Here is an 18,682-nt window from a genome sequence, read left to right as displayed (position 1 = left end):
CCTAACATTTGAAGGTATAAAACATCAGGCAATTTGTCATCTATTTATCTTTGTCTAGCAGAGTTATGAAAGATTGGCTCCAATGCCTGCACTTGAAAAGAATGGCCATGTGGAGGGATTCCTGAAGACAGCAGGAGCATCTTGCAGAATCTGAGGAATTACCAGCTTTCCACCAGAAAAGGAACTTGCTGCAGAAGATAAAATGCACCTCTAGCCCTCTGTGTGTAACCACCACAGTACAATGCAGAATAAGCAAAGCCTGGTGCAAGTCAGGCAGTACAACTAAATGCTTGGAATTGAACAGCAGAACACTGGAGTTCCTCACAAGAAGATGGTGCAATAGTGCTGTCTCTGTGCTGAGCCCTAGTGGGCTACTCCAGGGTTTTGCAATGCAACTCAGACTTGACAGTTAGAGACAGCTGCTGGATAGGAATCAGACAAAGTTCTTCAATTCCTTGCAGACAGGGCTATGAACAGCTGTCAGGTGGTTGGCAATACGCACAGAAAGAAAGCTACATCTGACAGATGCTGCTTGTTGGCACTGCTTCAAAATACTTCACTGCTTCCAGTAAAATGGAATTCAAGTGCCAGGAGACAAGATCTGCCTCTCTACTCAATGGTTAAGCAGCTATCTGGCAAGATCATGATCATCTCCCTTCCCTGCATCTCCCCTCGTTTTTTAAATAACAGCAATACCTTCCAGCTGCAAGAAATGTTGAGAAAAGTAGAAGCAGTACCCCCACACACACACACTCTGCTGCCAGCTTCTTACCTTCAAGTGTTTCTGGACCCTCTCATTCTTCTCTGCTTCAGTGGTGCGTTCCTCCTCACTGCGGTCCTTGATGGTGGCCTCTGACCGTAGCTCAGCACTGGCTTCTGCTGCATTCTCATCCTGCTCATCATCATGCTCATTCTCAGAGTGCATGGGTTCAGTGACATGAGGAGTACTCATGGCAGTCTTCAACTCCTCTTTGGTCTTCTCTAGGTCCTCCTGCACCCTCTGTGCCTGCAGTAGGATATGCCACAGTGAGTCAGTCAGTGTAATCCTGAGTGCCTGAGACTTCTCACAGAAGCACCACTTGGTGCTTTTTACAGGAAACCTTGCACCTCTGAAGGGGTGTATTCCAAAGCTACTCAGCCACCATCATTTGCAAAATTTTCTGCTGGATAACACTTCAGAGATCTGAAGAATGGTTACTGTTAATGGAAAATGGGCGGCAGGTCTAATTAGCCAAAAATTGCTACAAAAATTGTTAGAATAAGTCACCCATTCCATGGAGAAAACCAAAGCTGCATATTTACAACAGCCTCAAGCTTGCAAACATTGAGTCCAGCATGGAATCTAGGGCAGTAGTTTAGGTTACAACGCAGAACAAAGAGCAATTCCACAGAAAGTATGCCATTTGTTCGTTCTGCTTTACCTTATACTGCCACTCCTGTGCCTCGCTCTCCTTCTTCTGCCTGGCCAGCTCCAGCTGTGTGATCCTAGCTGTGAGTTCTGCCATCTCAGCAGCCTGCAGAAGAAAGGCTTTTAGTGGAAACAAAACCCAAGGTACTTGCTAAATCAAGCATTTAGTTCAAGTCCTGAGTGAAAACACATCTTTTCAGTAAGGAGAAAGTCTTCCTGTTAACTTCAGTTCCACCAATACCTCCATGATGAAAGAGGAAATGAAGCCAGAAAAGTTTTGCATTTCATTGTGGGTTGGGGTTTTTTTTTGGTTGTTGAGTTGGTTCTTTTTCCTTCTCCCCAAAACAGACCTACAAAACTCAGTTCTTTGAATCCAAACCAGGGAAAGCAACACTTCATCATTATCACATACAAAAAAAGGCAAAAAGCAATACAAAGCTACTGTACAGCTACACTTGTATTTACATGTATTTTCATCCACTTGAGGATAAAAATTGAAGAACCTATGAATGCAGTGTTTCCTCACTATATTCATAGCCTGGTTTGCTTCAAAAGCTTAGATGCTTCCCCTTTCACTATTTTCCCTACTTGATTTTCTGTTCACCAACTTACCAACTGTTCCTGGGTCTTTTGTTGATCATGGGATGCTCTCAATAGGGCCTCCTTTGCCTCTTCTGCCTCCCTACGTTCTTTAGCCAGTTTCTCTGCTTCCTCCTGAGCTCGTTTTCTCTCCTGTTCCAGCTCCAGAGCTCTGCGGGTCTGTTCTTCCAATTCTGAAAATAGGGGAGCGCGTTTCAAGTCAGATCAAGGAAAGAACGGCAGTAGAAGAGGAAAGTCTGTCTGGATAAGGGTTTTCCTTCAGAGGGACAGGTAAAGGAGGGATGCAAGCAACTGTTCCCTGTCCTCTCCTTTACATTTTACTTGGAGCTATAAGACTAAAAGTCAGGCCCACTCCCAATGGATTTGTGGAGAAGCACCCATCCCAAAATTACATACCTAAGGGTAGAGAATCATTCAGTGTTTTGCTTGGGCAACACCACACTAACTCTAGCCAAGCAATTAGATAATAAATCACCACAGCAATGGCTGGTGTGATCTCTGCTCCATTTTTTTACTCCTTCCTCTATAGATATGCTGGAATAAAGCTTCCAGCCAGCACAGGAACAATGGCAAGGTACTTCTGCTGCCAGGAGAGATATCTTGGCTGTTACCCATTTCTTTAATGCATATCTTTTTTCAGCATATGGAGGGCTTACATTCAGCTTCAGGAGGCTAAACCAGGGCCCTAACATCAGTTAGCACAAAACACTGGAGAGACAAATTGCTCAGAGATGCTCATAGCTTTACTATTTGAACCCTTCTCACTCAGACTATTCATCATCAAAGGAAACACTGAAAGATTTCCTATTACCTTGCTGAGCTTTCTTGGTTTGCTCCTCAATTTGCTTGAGTCTCTCCATCAGCTCCTCCTTCTCACGCTCAATCTTCTCCTTCTCCTTTTCTGCCAACTCCCTCTTCTTCTTCTCATTCTCCAGCAGGGCTCTGATGGAAGGAGGTCACAATGTAATTTCAAACCAACTTGGAGCACTTCCTACTAAACACACAAAAAGAGCACACACAAGATGTGCCCTACAGCACTCAGATAATGAGCTTTACTCCAGATGTACCCCTTTACAGAAGTGCAAAAATAAAAAGCTCTGGTGGCATTCAACTCAGTGACAAGTTCATAAGTCCAAAAAAGTAATGGGAAGTCACATTTGTGATGAGTACCATTAGTATCAACCCATTAGACCTACTGAAGCAGAAAGCAACCTGCTCTATTTCTGGCTCAAGCAGATTAAGGTGCTGCCAGCCATTTATCCAGCACATGAGGCTACTGATGCAGTGATTAGTCACACCCAGGTTACTCAGAACCCTACCAACCTCTCCATCTGTTTCTGGTGTTTCTCTTCCCGAGCCTGTGCCTTCATCTGCTGCACCTCAATGGTGTCTGGTTTACGTCTGCGCATGTAGAGCTCGTGGTTCCCCATGCAAAGCGCCAGGATTCGTTTGTTAATCCGTAACCGAGGGGCATAGAATACAAAGTCCTTGGGACAAGAAAAAGGCAGCATTAGACCTGTTCTTTCAACATAAGAAGCCCCTTGTGGATGCACTATGCTCCTAAGACCCCGAGCTTTTTAGAGTTGCCAGCCAGCTTTTCTTAATAATGTCCAATTCATTGGTGGTGGCAGTTAGGCACTTATTTCTGGAATGGATTTCAAGCTGACAAGCACACCCAGGGCAGGAGCACCCAGTGTGTCATTCCAGGGCTCTGGGTTTCACTGTAACACATCCCTAGCACCAAGCACACAGCATCTTAGCATCACCATTTCATCACAAACCAGCAGGGCTGCTTTACCAGGCATACCAAGTCCCTGGCTTCTCCCATCTTCCTTCCCACTTCAATAATCTGTATAATAGCCTGGCCAGCCACATTGAATGTAAAGTATTGGCTTATGCCAGAAAGGGTGTCAAATGTTACAATCAATGGATAAATAACTTTGTTCTGTTCAAAAGGAGCAGCAGCAGCAGGGAAATGCTTTCAAGCAGCCATGGAACAAGAATGACCAGAAGAACAGATGGTACTGGCTAGCACCGGAAATTATTAGGCCTTAAAGATGAAAGCAATTACATTCAATATAAATTTACAAGGAAAAAACCTTCCAGCCTACCCTACAAAATGACCTAAAGCTTCTGCTTTAAATAAAGTGAAAACCTGCAAAAGATCATCCCACACATTATTAAAGCCAACGGGTGGCAAAGGAAGCATCCATAGCTAATAGAGATACCTCAGATCCCTAACTGTATTACCAGAGAGTCTGAACAGTCTTAGGAAAATCAGAAACCCTAAGCAAAGGGCTATTCCCTGCCACTGATGTTAAAAGCTTAAGCTTATACTAAATTTCTACCCTCTTAGCCAGAAAAAAAAAACGTAACTATCACTTGACTGCCCTGAGCAGCTCTCCCTGCTTACATCAGTGTTCATGCTACTGATGAAAAGACTCTGTGCAAAAAACCCCAAAAAGTCTCCAAAACCAAACCCACAGAAATTGTTCAGCTAAGAAGCTGAAAGTTTAATAGCTTAATAGGAATCTTGCTTCTTACTGGTGCTTTCTTGTCAATAGGCTTAATAACAAATTTCTTGTCATTGAATGAGATATTTCTGATCTCACTCCAGGGGAATCCAATTTTCGGTGTTAGCCTGCAAAAATGGGAAGCAAAAAGAAATAAGAGAGCCCAAAGTCATTCCAAATTCTTGACTTAAAATATAAAGCTCAAAATTATACCAAATCCACCCTCATATTTCAGTGCTCTTATGGTAGTTGAAATCAGCAGACACAATTAGTCACACAGATGAAATATAAATATAAGAAGCAGTTTTTCAATCCCACTTTTTTGTTTTTTAAATGAAAATCTGAACTGGAGAATGCATCTATAGCAGGAAGACTAGGGATAAAGTGAAACTATATTGAAAAGATTTGCCAATTTCTTGTATTTGTTGGTCCAAAGAAGCACATTTTATGGATTATTCTGGCAATGTCAAAAACACAGCCAAGAATGATATAGAAATTGTGGAGTTTAGTTCTCATTCCAGGAGAGATTGATTTTGAATGGCTTTACATTGGAAAGGAGCTGAAGGCAGTGATGGAGAGGAGTTTATTACCTATCATTCTGCTCATAAATGTTGAGTCCAAGAGCATCTACACCTAGCCAGAGCTCAGAGCCTTTCTTGTTCTTAATGCTGAAGTAGTTCACACCGTACATTTCCAAATCCTGTGCAATTTTCAGGTACTCCAAGACAGCATCTTCTCTGCAGCATGTAAAAAAGAAAGCAGATATTCTCTATTGAGTCTTTAAGCCATTAGAGCAAGAAGGTGCTATCTTCCCACATGGACAGAGCAGCAACAAGCTGGCAAGGGTTCTAAGCATCACCCTAGTAGATAATTACAAACTCAGTCTTGTTTTATTAAGAACAGCCAGCTGACCTGGACCAGCAGAGGCATGTGAACCTAGTTACTCTGAGCAAAATAACCTGAAGAATGCTAATTTATCCTGAAGCAAATCACAGATTTTTTTGTAATGCATTTGTACATTACACACTAAGACTACTTTAAATACAGCAGTTTCACACTGCATTGGTTACCTAATCATTCCTCGATGTTCCTCATGCCACACCTGGATCCTCTCCTCCCACTGGTCCTTGTTAAGCTTGTGCTGCTCCAAAACCCTAGAGAGAGTATAGATGGGATGTTTCAAACCAAGCACTACATATTTGTACACACACAATCACATCACTCTATAATAAATACTCCATTGGCATCAGAGTTCCCCCACAAAAATACTCCAAGAAATCCAGCTTCATTAAAAGGCTAGATAGAGACAATGGTCAGTATTCAGACTTCTAATAAATGACAAATTTTATTCAGTTTCTTCTCCTTGTAGCGTATTTTGTTTTGGAGCTTCTCTTACTACTTCTGATTAGTTTCAGAGTAGCAATAGGAAGTTTAAGGTTAAATCTCTTAATTAATTGAATACTAATCTAAATTCTCAAAGTGGCACAAGGCTATATTTTATTCTAAGCATTGCAATCAAAACACCCCCTACATAAAAAAAAAAATTAGAAATCACAAACCCTTTAAGAAAGAGAATGTCTAAGTCTATCCAGGTTCACTTGCCTTTGAGGGAGCAGTTTATCACTAGCAAGGTAGCCAGACTTGTGCACATCTTTGTTGAAGTCTCCGTATTTGGACTGGACGGCATAAGAAGCCAGAAGAACAGCTGTTTCTGGGGGACAGTAAATGTCATCATTCAGAATTGCCTCCTTCACTTGCAGAAAGAAAAGGCGCTGTGTGATGTCCTGGATCAGCTCTTCTGCCACATCTTCTGGGTAGAACTTGGCACGGAATTTGAAAAGCAGGGGGCTTTCTTTACGTACATCTTGTGCTGTTACCTGGAACAGAGTTAGCAGATTTTATAGCCTATATACAAATGAAAGGGAGCAGTTTACAAACAGGAAGACAAGCATGCACTAGAAAAAAAAAAAAATCTCCTTTCCAATGCAGAAAAGTGTGCAGAAAAGCAAGGATTTTCAATTACTTACTGCTAAATACCTCATCATTTCTCCCCACTAGACTTTCACAAGCCAGTACTTATGACCAGTGGTAGCTAAGTTACTTCCCAGGTTTCTTCCCAGCCAAGATGGTCACATGAGCACAACATCAGAATTTTACCAGGAAGGGTAACAAATCTGGCCTGGTAAACAGAGCTGAATGCAGGACCAGGTCAGATATCACAACTCCTCACACCCTGGGGAGGGAGTGCGTGGACACCACAACACCAGCTCACTGATCTTGCAGTACTTGAGGTGCACGGGTAGGCAAGAACAGCTCTCTGACAGAAGTATGGGGACTGAATTTACCCCTGCACTCTCAGAAGGGAACAAGGACAAGCAAAACTTTGAAGCAAACATACCTTTTTGTTCAATTTTAGCCACGTTGAGAAGCCCTTGGTGTCTTGATACTGAAGTCCAAAAAACCAGACCTCTCGCAAACCAATTGTCTTGACAACCTGAAAGAAAGGTGATTATTAGCAAGATCCCCAGATGGACTGAACTTACCAGTGGCTGAAAACATGTTAGAGGTAAGTTCAGACAAAGACAGTGGCCTGACCACCTGCCTCTCCTGCTGCAGTGCACAAGAAGATGACTGAGCTTCTAAGAGGTCTAAATGAATGCGTGTAATATTCTTTCTACTCCTTCAGCTCTTTAAGGCTTGTTGCTATTTATAAACAACAGCTGGGACATTATTTTTTTTTCAGCTACTTATAAGCCGACATGTATAGCCAAAATACAATGCAACAGCTCTGACAGGTTTAGTAACTGCCAGGAATGAGGAACACAGCTCCATTTTCAGGTATATCCCACACTTATCATGCAAATGTACTATTCCTGGGGAAGTCATGAATCATCCTGCTAGGCTGTGCTACTTTAAGATTTGTTTCTACTCCACTGATAGCTATAGACAGGCCTTTCATACAGCTCTTTACTGAGCAGCACCATTAAGAGGAAGTGCAGAGGCTAAATCCATATGCTATCTCTTGTGCCAGGACAAAGAGCCACCACAGACATTAACTACACCACTGTGTGAGCTCTCGCTGTAGTTACTTCCCTAGCACACCAGGCATGCTATGCAAATAGGAATGAAGAAGGCTTTAAAGACATGTTGTAACAAGAGACAAGAGCCTCATGGTGAGGCAGCAAGATTACTGCAGTACAGTGCCACTGTTGCTTAAAGGAGGGGGAAGTTTCTCCAAAGCCTGATTGCTATCAAGACATCCCCCTTTGTGCCCTGAAAAGCCTGGGGCATGCCACAGGGTGCAGCAAGGGTCTAACACTGGTGTAGAGACTGAGAACTTGCCCTGTGAAAACCAGCTGCCAGGTCAGTTGATAGAATTTTGTACTGCCCAAAGGTGCACTCTGTTCCCTTCTGATGTGGTGGTCTCTACTTCGGCAAGATACAACACCAAAGACATAGGTTCCCCACAAACACATCACTAATTGGATTGTTTAGGGCTTGGGTCAGACATTTCATCTGTCCTTTCAAAAGCAGCATTAGGGCCTTTGTTCCTTTCAGGCAGAAAAACCAAATGCAGTTTTCAGCAAAGGCATGCCATTGATGGCACACACAGAGACAAAACCTACACTAGGTCATGTAGTCCATGTACATCATCCCACTGGGGTTCCTGAAATTATTTATCCTGTCTTGCTTGAACATGAACAGGAGAGCTGGGCCAGAGCCCCTGCAGATTCAGGGGGATGTAGGTCACTTGTGCATCACACAGCAGGATGCACACAGCTAAGGAGGCTTTCGGAGAAGAGTCAGGGTTTGCTATACACATTAAGTTTTGGTCACTGCAATATAAGAAATATATTAATCTCTAATATTAAGATATTAGAGAGGGTCCAAAGGGGGCAATGAAGATGAAGGGCTTTGAGGGGAAGCCCTATGAGGAGTAGCTGAGGGCTTGGTCCATTCAGCCTGAAGAAGAGGAGATTCAGAGGGGACCTCATCACAATCTACAACATCCTTGTGAGGGGAAGAGGAGGGGCAGACACTGATCACTTCCCTGTGGAGACCAGTGACCAAACCCAAGGGAAAAGCCTGAAGTTGTCAGGGAAGGTTTAGGCTGAATACCAGGGAAAAAAAAAAAGGTTCTTCACCCAGAAGGTGGTTGAGCACTGGAACTGGCTCCCCAGGGAAGTGGTCACAGCACCAAGCTTGACAGTTCAAGAAACATTTGGACAATGCTGTCAGTCATATGGTGTGATTCTTGAGGATGGTCCTGTGCAGGGCCAAGAGTTGGACTCAGTGATCCTTCTGGGTCCCTTCCAACCCAGCACATTCTGTGATTGGAAGCAGATGGTTCAAGGAGGGGAAGAAAGGCTGTCCTAGAGCCCAAGGATAGCTCTGTTCTTGGAAGCATTAACATATGAATGGGATGGAAGCTCCTCACTGGACTGCATGGGTCTGCTTTCCTCTCTTCCACTTGACAGCAGCTTATGCCTGGGTATTCAACAGGCTGGACTGCCAGCAAGGAGCTGAAAGGCTCCACACTGTGGTCCCACACAAAAGGACTTTTATTCCACAGCAGAAGCCTGCACAGCAATAGCAGAGACAACAACGAGCTGGAGGCAGAGAAGAGGGGAGACAGCACAGCACTCACCATCACAGTCCCAAGGTGCCACTGAACTAAGGCAGGGAGGATAGTCCTCCTCCCTCCTCAGCTTTAGCAAGCTAGTTAGTTCCATTTAGCAAGGGGAAAAGCATGAAGAAGAAACAGCTTTCTACAGCTGCAAGGAATCTGGCTGGCAGCAGCATAATTACGTCTGGGGGTGTACAGCATTCAGAGCCCTAATGAACTGTGAGATGTTCCAAAAAGCAAACAGCTACTGGCAGTGGCTAAAGATGGAGAAGGGCTGGCACAAAGGATGGGAGAATAGAGAGTCTGTTTAACACAGACAATAATACTTAAATACCTAAAATCTACACTCTCATCTGGAGATCAGCATCTTTTCTTCATGCCAGGGGGAGCATTAAGTCAGTCCCTGGGTTTTGTTTAGCCTGCTGGGTAAAACTCGGTTTACAATGGGCAACAGATTGGATGCAGCCTTAAAATCCAGCTGTCCCATGGTACCTTGACCAGCTACTACAAAACTGTTAATTGAGTACTACTGTTAGCTTAAAATTCTACTCAGTAAGCCATACTGATGTAGGGATAAAGTTGCCTTTCTGGTGACTCATTTTATCCTCTGCAGAAAGTCTAAGCACACATTACTAGGGTTTTTTTTAGTTATGTTCAGAGAAGAAACAGAAGATCTTTCAGGTAACCTTTTCTCTCACTCTTTCTTACTCCATGTTTTCTAGGTCTTCATGACAATTCCTGTCCTTTCCCTCAGCACTTACCCAGCTCCCTCTGAACTATGCTCCTGCCATTGGGTGCTGCTCCACAGCAGAAGAGGGAGCCATAAGCAGCCTCTTAAATGTACATTTTAGCATCAAGATGATGACTGAAAAATGGCTGTCATTCTCAGCCCAGGAAACACACCACCACACTGGCAAACAAGTACAGATTCTGATGAAAGCACTATTTACACACAGGCAAGACCAAAGCATGCAAGCAGAGGAAAAGGCGTAGCACTTGGATCATGTTCCTGCATCAAAGGCCAAATCATCTCAGGCTATATCATGGTACAAGTGCCTTGAATGTTGCCCTAGTTAAAAGATGAGGTAGGTCTCTCTCCCTTTCTACGACAGGCATGTCAAGTATATCTGAGAGAAAACTGCCAGCTAACTTTCTTGCTGGAGGAGCTCTGAACTGGTGCCACACCTGCAGTTTCATATGCCAGTCAGAAACAACTTAGAATGTGGTCTTCCAGGTACCCTAACTTAGTACCCAAGTTAGGCTCCATTTACAGCCACAAATACTCAACTATTCCCCCTCCATTTAGCTGGTGGATGCACTTCTTAATTTTTCCTTCTGAAGTGCCAAAATGTCAGAGTGCTAAACTACAGGATTTTGTACTTACTACTGTTTGCCATTGACATCTTTAGCAAGCAGCCCATTTTTGGTTGGAACTACTGCTTTTCTAAAAGTCAGAAAGTTTCCACATGTTCCTGTGAAATTTGAGATACATTTTCATACCACTCAACCACAAGCCTTCGTTACAGGAACAAGAGTTCTGGGGTTTGCTGAGGCAACCAGCCACTATCCTGAGACTTGCTGCTTTCTGCCATGAAACTACCTTAGTGAGTTTTGGTTTCAGTGCTTTCACCTAGTGGATTAAGTGTTCCAGAGCCATTTTATATGTGTTTAAACACTACTAGGTAGGACCTAGTAGTAGCCAAAGATTTCTCTTAGCCTCTCCCTCCCCAAAAAGCTTTGTTTTCAGGCCATGAGACACCAACCACCTTTATTCCAAACACAGCTCAATTCGGATGGAGTTACTCAAAATTCAAGAGGGGTTTGATCAGCTTGTGCTGTAAGCTAAAGCAAACATGAAAGAAGTCTGACAAACTAGTACTCTACAAAACCAAATTGTTACTCTACAAAACCACTAAATTCACTGCAGCAGATAAACAAGAAGGAAGCTGCTAAGCATTACCAAGGGTTCTATCTGCACAACACTTCAGTCATGCAGAAAAGCCTTGCAGAAAAGCAAGGCAAGACAAGCCAGGGCACACAAACTCAGAATCTTAGGAGATCTGGCTCTTAATGAAATCTGAAAGAACCTTAAGAATTAAAAAGAAAATGTGTAAGACTTAATGTTGAACATAAAATACAGCATCAGTGACCAGGTTTAAAGTGTGCAGAGAGATGTTTATTGTTATCATTTTAATCCATAGATAAGTGCACTTTTCTATGACAAGCTTAGTTCTGACCCCAGAAGCTCAGAATAATAAGGAAAAGCATCTTTGGAAGGATAACCACATTTTTAAAGTTTGAAGTGATAGCTACTGAAGTTTCTCATGTCACATTTTCTTTAACCTGTGACTTGTCTTCATGGTTCTTAACTGGACATAAATCACCTTTAAGGAGATTGGATGCTCAATGATTCAAGCTAGAATCAATTTACCCAAAAAAAGGAAGTTTGAGAGGCAAGAGTTTGGAGAGAGAATTTCAAAGCCATCCAGAGCAACAAATAATTAAGGATTTTCACCAGACAACAGATTAATCTTTGATGTGTAGAGACATACAGTGCAAAGCACTGCTGTGGTTTACTGACTGCTCTCCAGACCAGCTGCACCCCAGCCCAATACAGAAAAGTGTCAAAGGAGGAAAACAAGCAGCTATCACTGTTGCAGTGCCTGTGCTCTGCATGCCCAGGAAAGCAACATTTCAAGGTACCTGGGAAGTAATAAAGCCTATGGGATAAGCAGCACCCCTGACATGCATAGCCCATCCTTGAGCTCTTCTTTTAATCCATCACTGGTAGCTGAGGAATGGGAGCAAAGTTACAGTTCTTGCTAGTGAGTCAGTAAGCACTGGAGTTCAGCAACTGATGTTAAAAGGTACATCAGCAAAACTGCAGAAGACAGACAGTACAATCCTGTCTCATTTAATCCAGGTTTTGTCCTTGCACATAAGCCTAAGATATTTAAGCTAAAGCTGTACAGTTACAAGATTAGGGAATAGGAAGAGCTCTAGTATAAATCGTGATGTTACTGCTCATGTATATCAGCTCAGTGGTATTTCTACAGCCAGCTACTTTGGGGCAGAAACCACTTCCTTCAAAGCAGAGAAGTATCTGCATTGTTCTGTCACTACAAAAATTCACTTTGAAATTTAACCAAGCAGGAAAGAGGAAGACAAACATTTCTACCTCACACTCATTCACATATTATTACTACAGAACTTTAGACTCAAATGCTTTTCTCCTCATTAAGCTAAAACCTAGCTACAAGCTTTCCAAAATCTTCTGAATCCTTTTCAGAGTGGGCCAGAATCATGTGTAGCATAATGAATACATTTATCTACCTTCATATACAACAGGTGAAAATAAATACTGCCTAAATGTTACTGAGCAAAGCCAGCAGATTGCACTAAGGTAGCCATGCAGCTAAAAAGCTTGGTAATGCTTAGCAGTTTCCTTCTTGCTTAACTCAGAACTGGCAGTTCAAAGTGAAAGGGCACCCCAGGGCAAAAAGATGCTGGATATCTTAAAATTTTTCTGTACAAGAGTCAAAAATCAGGTTTCACACTAGAAGTCAATGTCCTACAACAGCAAAACCATACATCTGCTTTGTAGAGGAGCTCTCCCTTCCCTCAAAAAAGCACTGATGAAAGCAGATCTTTTTTCAGAATTAGCATCATGCAGAAAACAGTAGAGTATCCAGTCCAGGGGCACAGCATGGCTTAAGGGAGCTAGAAAATAAACAGAAGTAACTTTGTTCTCACGCACCCCATCATGGGACCCCAAGCAACCTAAGGATAGAAACTGAGGCAGAGTGAACAATGACCAGCCAGAGAGCAGTCACAGTGTCAGCAGGGACAGCAGCACTGGACTCTCCCTTTACAGGAGCCAATACACAAAAACAGCTCAGTCATGTGAAAAATACTGGATATGCAACAGCTGACAATACATTTAAAGGTCCATCCCTTTCCTACAGGGAGCAAGTTTTATGTCAACCAGACCTTTTAGAAATAACAAATGTTTAAAACTAGCTTCAGACACTTTTTCCCTCCCCCATTTTCAGCTTCATCTACAATCAAATTTAGGTGAAGTAAGCACTGCCTCAACTTAGAAACTCAGTTCTGCAACAGCATTTGTTTTCTCCCTTGGCAAAGTGTTTACTGTGGAAAAATCAAAACAAAATTCTGTTTAGACAGGTGCTGTGTGAAATACACTGAAGGGAGGAAAATGTGCAGCTGTCCAAGAGCAGGACAAAGGAGTGAAATCAATTACTAGACACGAAGAACTGCTATATTGGAAACATAGCTGGATGGTTCTCAGAGACAAACTGATGAAGCCCAAGTCTGCCACCAATGTCAGTTTGCAGCAGAAGCCAGATGACCTAGAGCTGACTGAAAATACCATGTGCAGATTAAAAATATTACTGACGTGAGTAGTATTGTTTCTCAGCACTTGGTGCTTTGCTTGGATAGTAGCAGAAGCCAGATATTGAAAAATAATAATGGTAAGCATCCACATGAAGAACATCCCCTTAAAAAAAAAAAAAAAACAAAACACCCAAACCAGTTCATTTTTTTATGAACCTGGGGACATGTCACCTCAGCTTCATTAGCAAACACTCTCATGAACCAAATGTGGCAGAGTTCCATGTTGCACAGATGGATTCTGGACAGAACTTGGCTTCCACTTTTATAAATCCACACCTGTCAGATCTGAGACCACACAAGGCTAAAATATGCAGGAGCTACTACATAGTAAGATATAGACAGCTGAGAACTACACTGCAATTCAGAACTTTTTCAAAAGCCTTTTTACTTTTTCCATTATGAAAGGATGCTCTTTCACTAAAGCTTTGGATCTCCCTCCATTTCAGGGCTGGGCTGCAAAGAGCAATATATCATCTAGTGTTGAATCATCCAGCTGAGTACAAGAGAAAACAGTAGTTTGTGGTTAAAGATCTAAAAAAATGTACAAAAATTTAAATTATATTTGCTGGCCCCAAATGAAATAGCTGACTTCAATGGGTGAATCAGCCCTTAATTTTCTCTCTTCCTTATGATAGGTACTATGTGGAGCTGACCCCAGAATGCTTAGCTCTGCTGAACCACACCCAAATCTGACCTATCTGGTCTGGCAGTTCTCTCATCTTGTCATTAGTCCAAGATTCAATTTGCATGTCTTTGAGCTATGAATTTACTGTTCCCATTTCTCTCCAAGGAGTAAATCCACGGCCAATTACAGCAGACAAACACAGTGGAGTCTGTCAAAGTTTCACTCGCTGCAGCTGATAATGTCTGTCTTCTCCTGCTCCAACTTTGGGCTGCACATGCCTCCCTGCTCCTGCTTGGGCCAGAGCAGCAGGAAATTTGCCTTCCCAGTGAAAGCTGGGGAAGGCTGAAGTACCCTGTGCAGACAGCCCAATGTAGTATGGTACAGCCATCACTGCTCTTCAGGTTTCCCTCAGGGCCTGATGGGAGTACAGAACATCACTTTACCTGCACTTCAAGGTCGCAGCAGCATTTGAAACCCAGCTGAGCCTCTCCTGGCTTAGAGACCAACGACCCTTTGGAATCAATTACACAATGCTTGCAGGTAAGTCAACCAAAAATTGCTTACTAGGTCCCCCATAAGTCTTCTCTTACAATTGAAGACTGCAGATATCTAGTGCTTTCCAATTACTATTATTTTGAGCCTTAGCACCAATTCAGTTCACTAGAAGTAATAGCTCCTAACACAATCTTGGCTATTACAAAATGCAGTAGTTTTGGGAAAAAAAGTACAATTTCTTACTGTGCTGAGTTCTCTTGAAGCTATTACATATAGTGACACTCAATCTTTGAAGTCCTTTAGAAATTATTTGCTGTTGCCTCAATAGAATTACAATGTCTTTATCAACTCTATATCTTCTGCAGCTCCATCACTTACCTGATCAAAGAGTTGCTTCCCTGTGGTGTTGGGCTGGATGGCAAACTCCAGCTCAGCATCCATGGTGGTAACACGCACACTGATCTGGAAGACAGAAAAATGCATCATTATAACACATGCTCTAAGTGATGCTACCCAGTAATGAAAACAAACACCTGCCCAGGACCAGGAAGCAGCTCTCAAGCCTCCAGGAACTTCACTGCCAGCAGGCACAAAGTCACTTGCTCTGCCAGCATGGTACTCACAGCTTTCCTGTAGAATATAACTTTCCTGTTTCACAGTGGTTTTATCCTCTCTGGTCCTAAAAATATTCACAAGTACTGACACACATGAGAGGCATTTACATCTTACAAAGTTTAATTTCCAGCATAGAACATTCTGGTGTCTTTCACAAAAGCAGAGATGTTCCACAACTGGGTGCACACAAGTGGACATCCAACCCTTTTGTTTGAAGGGTGAACACCAAGGAAGTTCCCAGAAGCATTAACAACCCAGTCTGCCACAGAAGGCTGGTCAATAATAACAATACACTTCCAGTGTTTGTGAGTATTTGGAGAAGTTAAAAGGCACAATCCCTGACATGGGATCCAGGGGCGGTGGGAATGAAGCAGACAAGATGCAAGGATGCCCTCCCAGGCTAAGACAAAAAGGCTGCATGATGAACATGAGAACAATTCCCATAGCAGTAGAGCCACCAACACTGCTTTCCAATATTTTCAGGGAGATAGAAGACCTCTAAAAACTGCAGATTTTTTTTTTTGTATTATTTAAAATTGTAACTAAGATTTCATAGATCTTTTAACCAAGACTATACTAGCCTTAGATGCAAGATCATGAATGGTCTTCCAGAAGAAATGTTATATGATGCACTATTTTGACAGGAATGTTTCACCATCACATTTTCACTTGTGGCATGAAAGTGGCAAGAAACTGCAGCAAGGGAGTTCACAGCTTCATCCCACAGAAGAAGGAAGACACACACACATTTTTCACTTCTCATGAAGCAAGTTAAACAGCAGAGGCGTTTCAGGTCAAATGCTAGTGTAAAACACTGATGATCCCATTCAAAACTCCTGATAATTATTGGGAAACATGATTTAGATGCTTGGGGCTAGGCAGAAACTGTCCTGCCCTGAAAGCAGATGCCTTAATTTTAGGTCAGCAAAGGTGAGGTCTGCAAGAACACCAAGCTGCCTGAGAATCCAATTCTATTTGCATGCCCATCAAAAGGGTAAAGATACTTCACAATTTTTGAGCACAAGCTGTACATATTAATACAGCTTTATTTAAAATATTTTTCCATCAAAGCAAAGGTTCAAGGCTTGAAATTGTACAGACAAGATACTCACAATGCACCAAACCCCAGCACACAGGCCTTGCATTAACAGTTCTCTCTTGCCATTTCCTCAGATCAACAAATCCTAATTTTTTTGCTCTTCAGTGCAGTCAATCCTATTAGTACACTCTACCAGGCTTCCAATGGTGAGGGTGGAGGGAATTACACTGTGAACAGCTTTAAGAACAACTCAATGTCATATTTGGACTATAAGCTAACTGCATGACACAGCAGACCAAAAAAGCAAGAGTAAGCAGAGAAATATTCAAGGAACCACATAATACCAATATGATCACAGACAGTTCTGATTCCTGTATTTCTACCAAAAATATGTACAGATTTCACATCTTGTTTAGTAATAAGCTAGACTGCAAGAGAACTAGAAGCAGGATTTTTTCCCCAAGAAGCAAGAAATGTTCTGCTAGTTACTATAGGTAAGTACAAAAAAGAGACCACTAACTACAACAAATATTTTGATGTTTCCCAGAAAGCCTGCTTCAGACTGGGCATACCACTATTTTGTACTTGATAGCCACTTGAGATAAACCTAAAGGTTTTCTTGTTTTAAATTAAGCTAAAAATTATGTAAGGCTAAAGGTAGGCTTAGCAGAGCTAAGCTGAAGTACACAAAAGTTGAAGTTCTACCTGTTTCATGCAAAAGGAATGCTATTTAGACATTACTAGAACAAAGATATCATGAACAAGTATATCAGGAATAAGTTGGTTTTGAAGCCCTCTAAATCTTCTGACACAATGTCAAACTTAGGCAAAACCATCCCACAGAAGTAGCAAGGAAAGCACAAATGGCCTAAACTCCTAAGAACAAAGCTTTTTTTTTTTTTTTAAATTAGCAGCTTTCAATAGCATGGAGATGCCCTAAGTTCTCTTAGTGTATTCTCTTTGAATACTAGACCTTGACAATGGGCTAATTTCATGGTGCTTTGGTGAAACAAAAATCTGGCCACTTCTTAGAAGGGCTGAATGCTCCCCAAAACAGGTTTGCTGCTTAGACTTGGAAGCAGACTTCTGCTTCTCTCTTCTGTAAGCCTGATTCACCCAGCACAGCCACCAGTGAGAGCAAAGCTGTCCATAAGCTACACTCAGCATAAGAGGGGTTACATTAAATGAGCCATTAAGTTACACCTTCGATTTTTTTAGCTTTGAAGTATTGTATCAGCTACCATGAAAGAAAATAGTTTTTGCTCCACTGTTTATGGACAAAGCACAGTAGCTACTCTCATCTGATATCATGTGCATAGGTGATTAAGGGCCAAATATCTGAGCACCAGAAAACTGAACTGAAACATCTGTGGCACTTTTTTGTGACTTGTGCCTAAATAGCTCTTAAGATTTATTTAGAACAAATCACATTTTAACATTTAAAATAAAGCTGCTTCAGTAATCATTCATGCAGAATACTTATTAAAATTCACATCTTTGTTAGCACAGTAAAATAAAGTCCCATGCTGGAACCAGCAAAATTCCTTCACTGTCAGTCCCTTATATGCCCTTAAGCTATCTGACCCGATATTATCCTTCAATTATTATAATCACTAGGAAGATTTACACATTTCCTCACCCCCAGAAGCCCCCTGTGCTCAGGATAAGTAGCAACCTAAAGTCTTGAATGGGTCTGCACTTGCAGCTTCAGGCTGATGTAAGAGCAGAAGCTGAGATACCACAGGAAACAGGCTCGTGCTTTGGAGCACCACACCCCGGCAGTGCTGCTTCCCCGGGCTGAACAGGGCTTTAACACGTTCAGCAGCACACTGCTGTGAACTGTCAGCAGAACGAGCTGGGGAGAGCACATCCTGGGCTGTGCCAGTGACATTCTAACCATTAGTTAGTTTGAACCATCAGTGGTAATTTAATACTTGGCTGAGAAGCTAGTTTGCTGTAAAATTGAGCTTTGTTAAGGTTCATTGGTGTGAAAACGACACACAAAGACATTTTTTCCCCATACCCTACCAAGCCAGGGTGGTTTTGTTTTTCCAGTTCACAACTGGTTCAGAGGGAGGTTTCTACCATTTCAGGTGGTGGGAGGCACTGATCTTAATGCACTCTGCCTGCAGCTCAAACAAGCTACAAGAGATCTACAGACTGCTATTATCTCTACCAGACAAGTACATGCCAGGCACTGCATGTTTACCTTCTTCCTCTTCATTCATTTAAAGTCTCACTTTAAGTAAAACCACTTTACTAAGGTATTCAGAGCTGAGTACTGACCAACACAAATGTTACACGTAGGAATAAAAATGCTATAGCAAAACAAAGCAAACATTAT

General features: G+C 42.2%; 1 protein-coding gene across 2 annotated transcripts in view; it reads right to left on the bottom strand.

Annotated features, from left to right (window-relative positions):
- Positions 1–18,682, bottom strand: part of MSN (moesin) — a 41,098-nt gene that overhangs the window by 3,424 nt on the left and 18,992 nt on the right. The window contains exons 2-12 of one of the 2 annotated variants that reach the window (XM_053990204.1): positions 15,063–15,146; positions 6,920–7,015; positions 6,124–6,398; positions 5,592–5,675; positions 5,112–5,258; positions 4,553–4,649; positions 3,332–3,495; positions 2,820–2,950; positions 2,021–2,181; positions 1,422–1,514; positions 773–1,006 (exon numbers count right to left, since the gene is read on the bottom strand). In XM_053990204.1, the coding sequence (XP_053846179.1) occupies positions 773–1,006; positions 1,422–1,514; positions 2,021–2,181; positions 2,820–2,950; positions 3,332–3,495; positions 4,553–4,649; positions 5,112–5,258; positions 5,592–5,675; positions 6,124–6,398; positions 6,920–7,015; positions 15,063–15,146 (1,566 nt within the window). Of the gene's footprint in view, positions 1–772; positions 1,007–1,421; positions 1,515–2,020; positions 2,182–2,819; positions 2,951–3,331; positions 3,496–4,552; positions 4,650–5,111; positions 5,259–5,591; positions 5,676–6,123; positions 6,399–6,919; positions 7,016–15,062; positions 15,147–18,682 lie in introns of those variants that run through there. The other variant, XM_053990205.1, reaches the window with a different exon arrangement.

The sequence above is a fragment of the Vidua macroura genome, chromosome 14 (genome assembly GCF_024509145.1).
Source record: "Vidua macroura isolate BioBank_ID:100142 chromosome 14, ASM2450914v1, whole genome shotgun sequence".
NCBI classification, from domain to species: Eukaryota; Metazoa; Chordata; class Aves; order Passeriformes; family Viduidae; genus Vidua; species Vidua macroura.
This window is presented reverse-complemented; position numbering and strand designations above follow the sequence as displayed.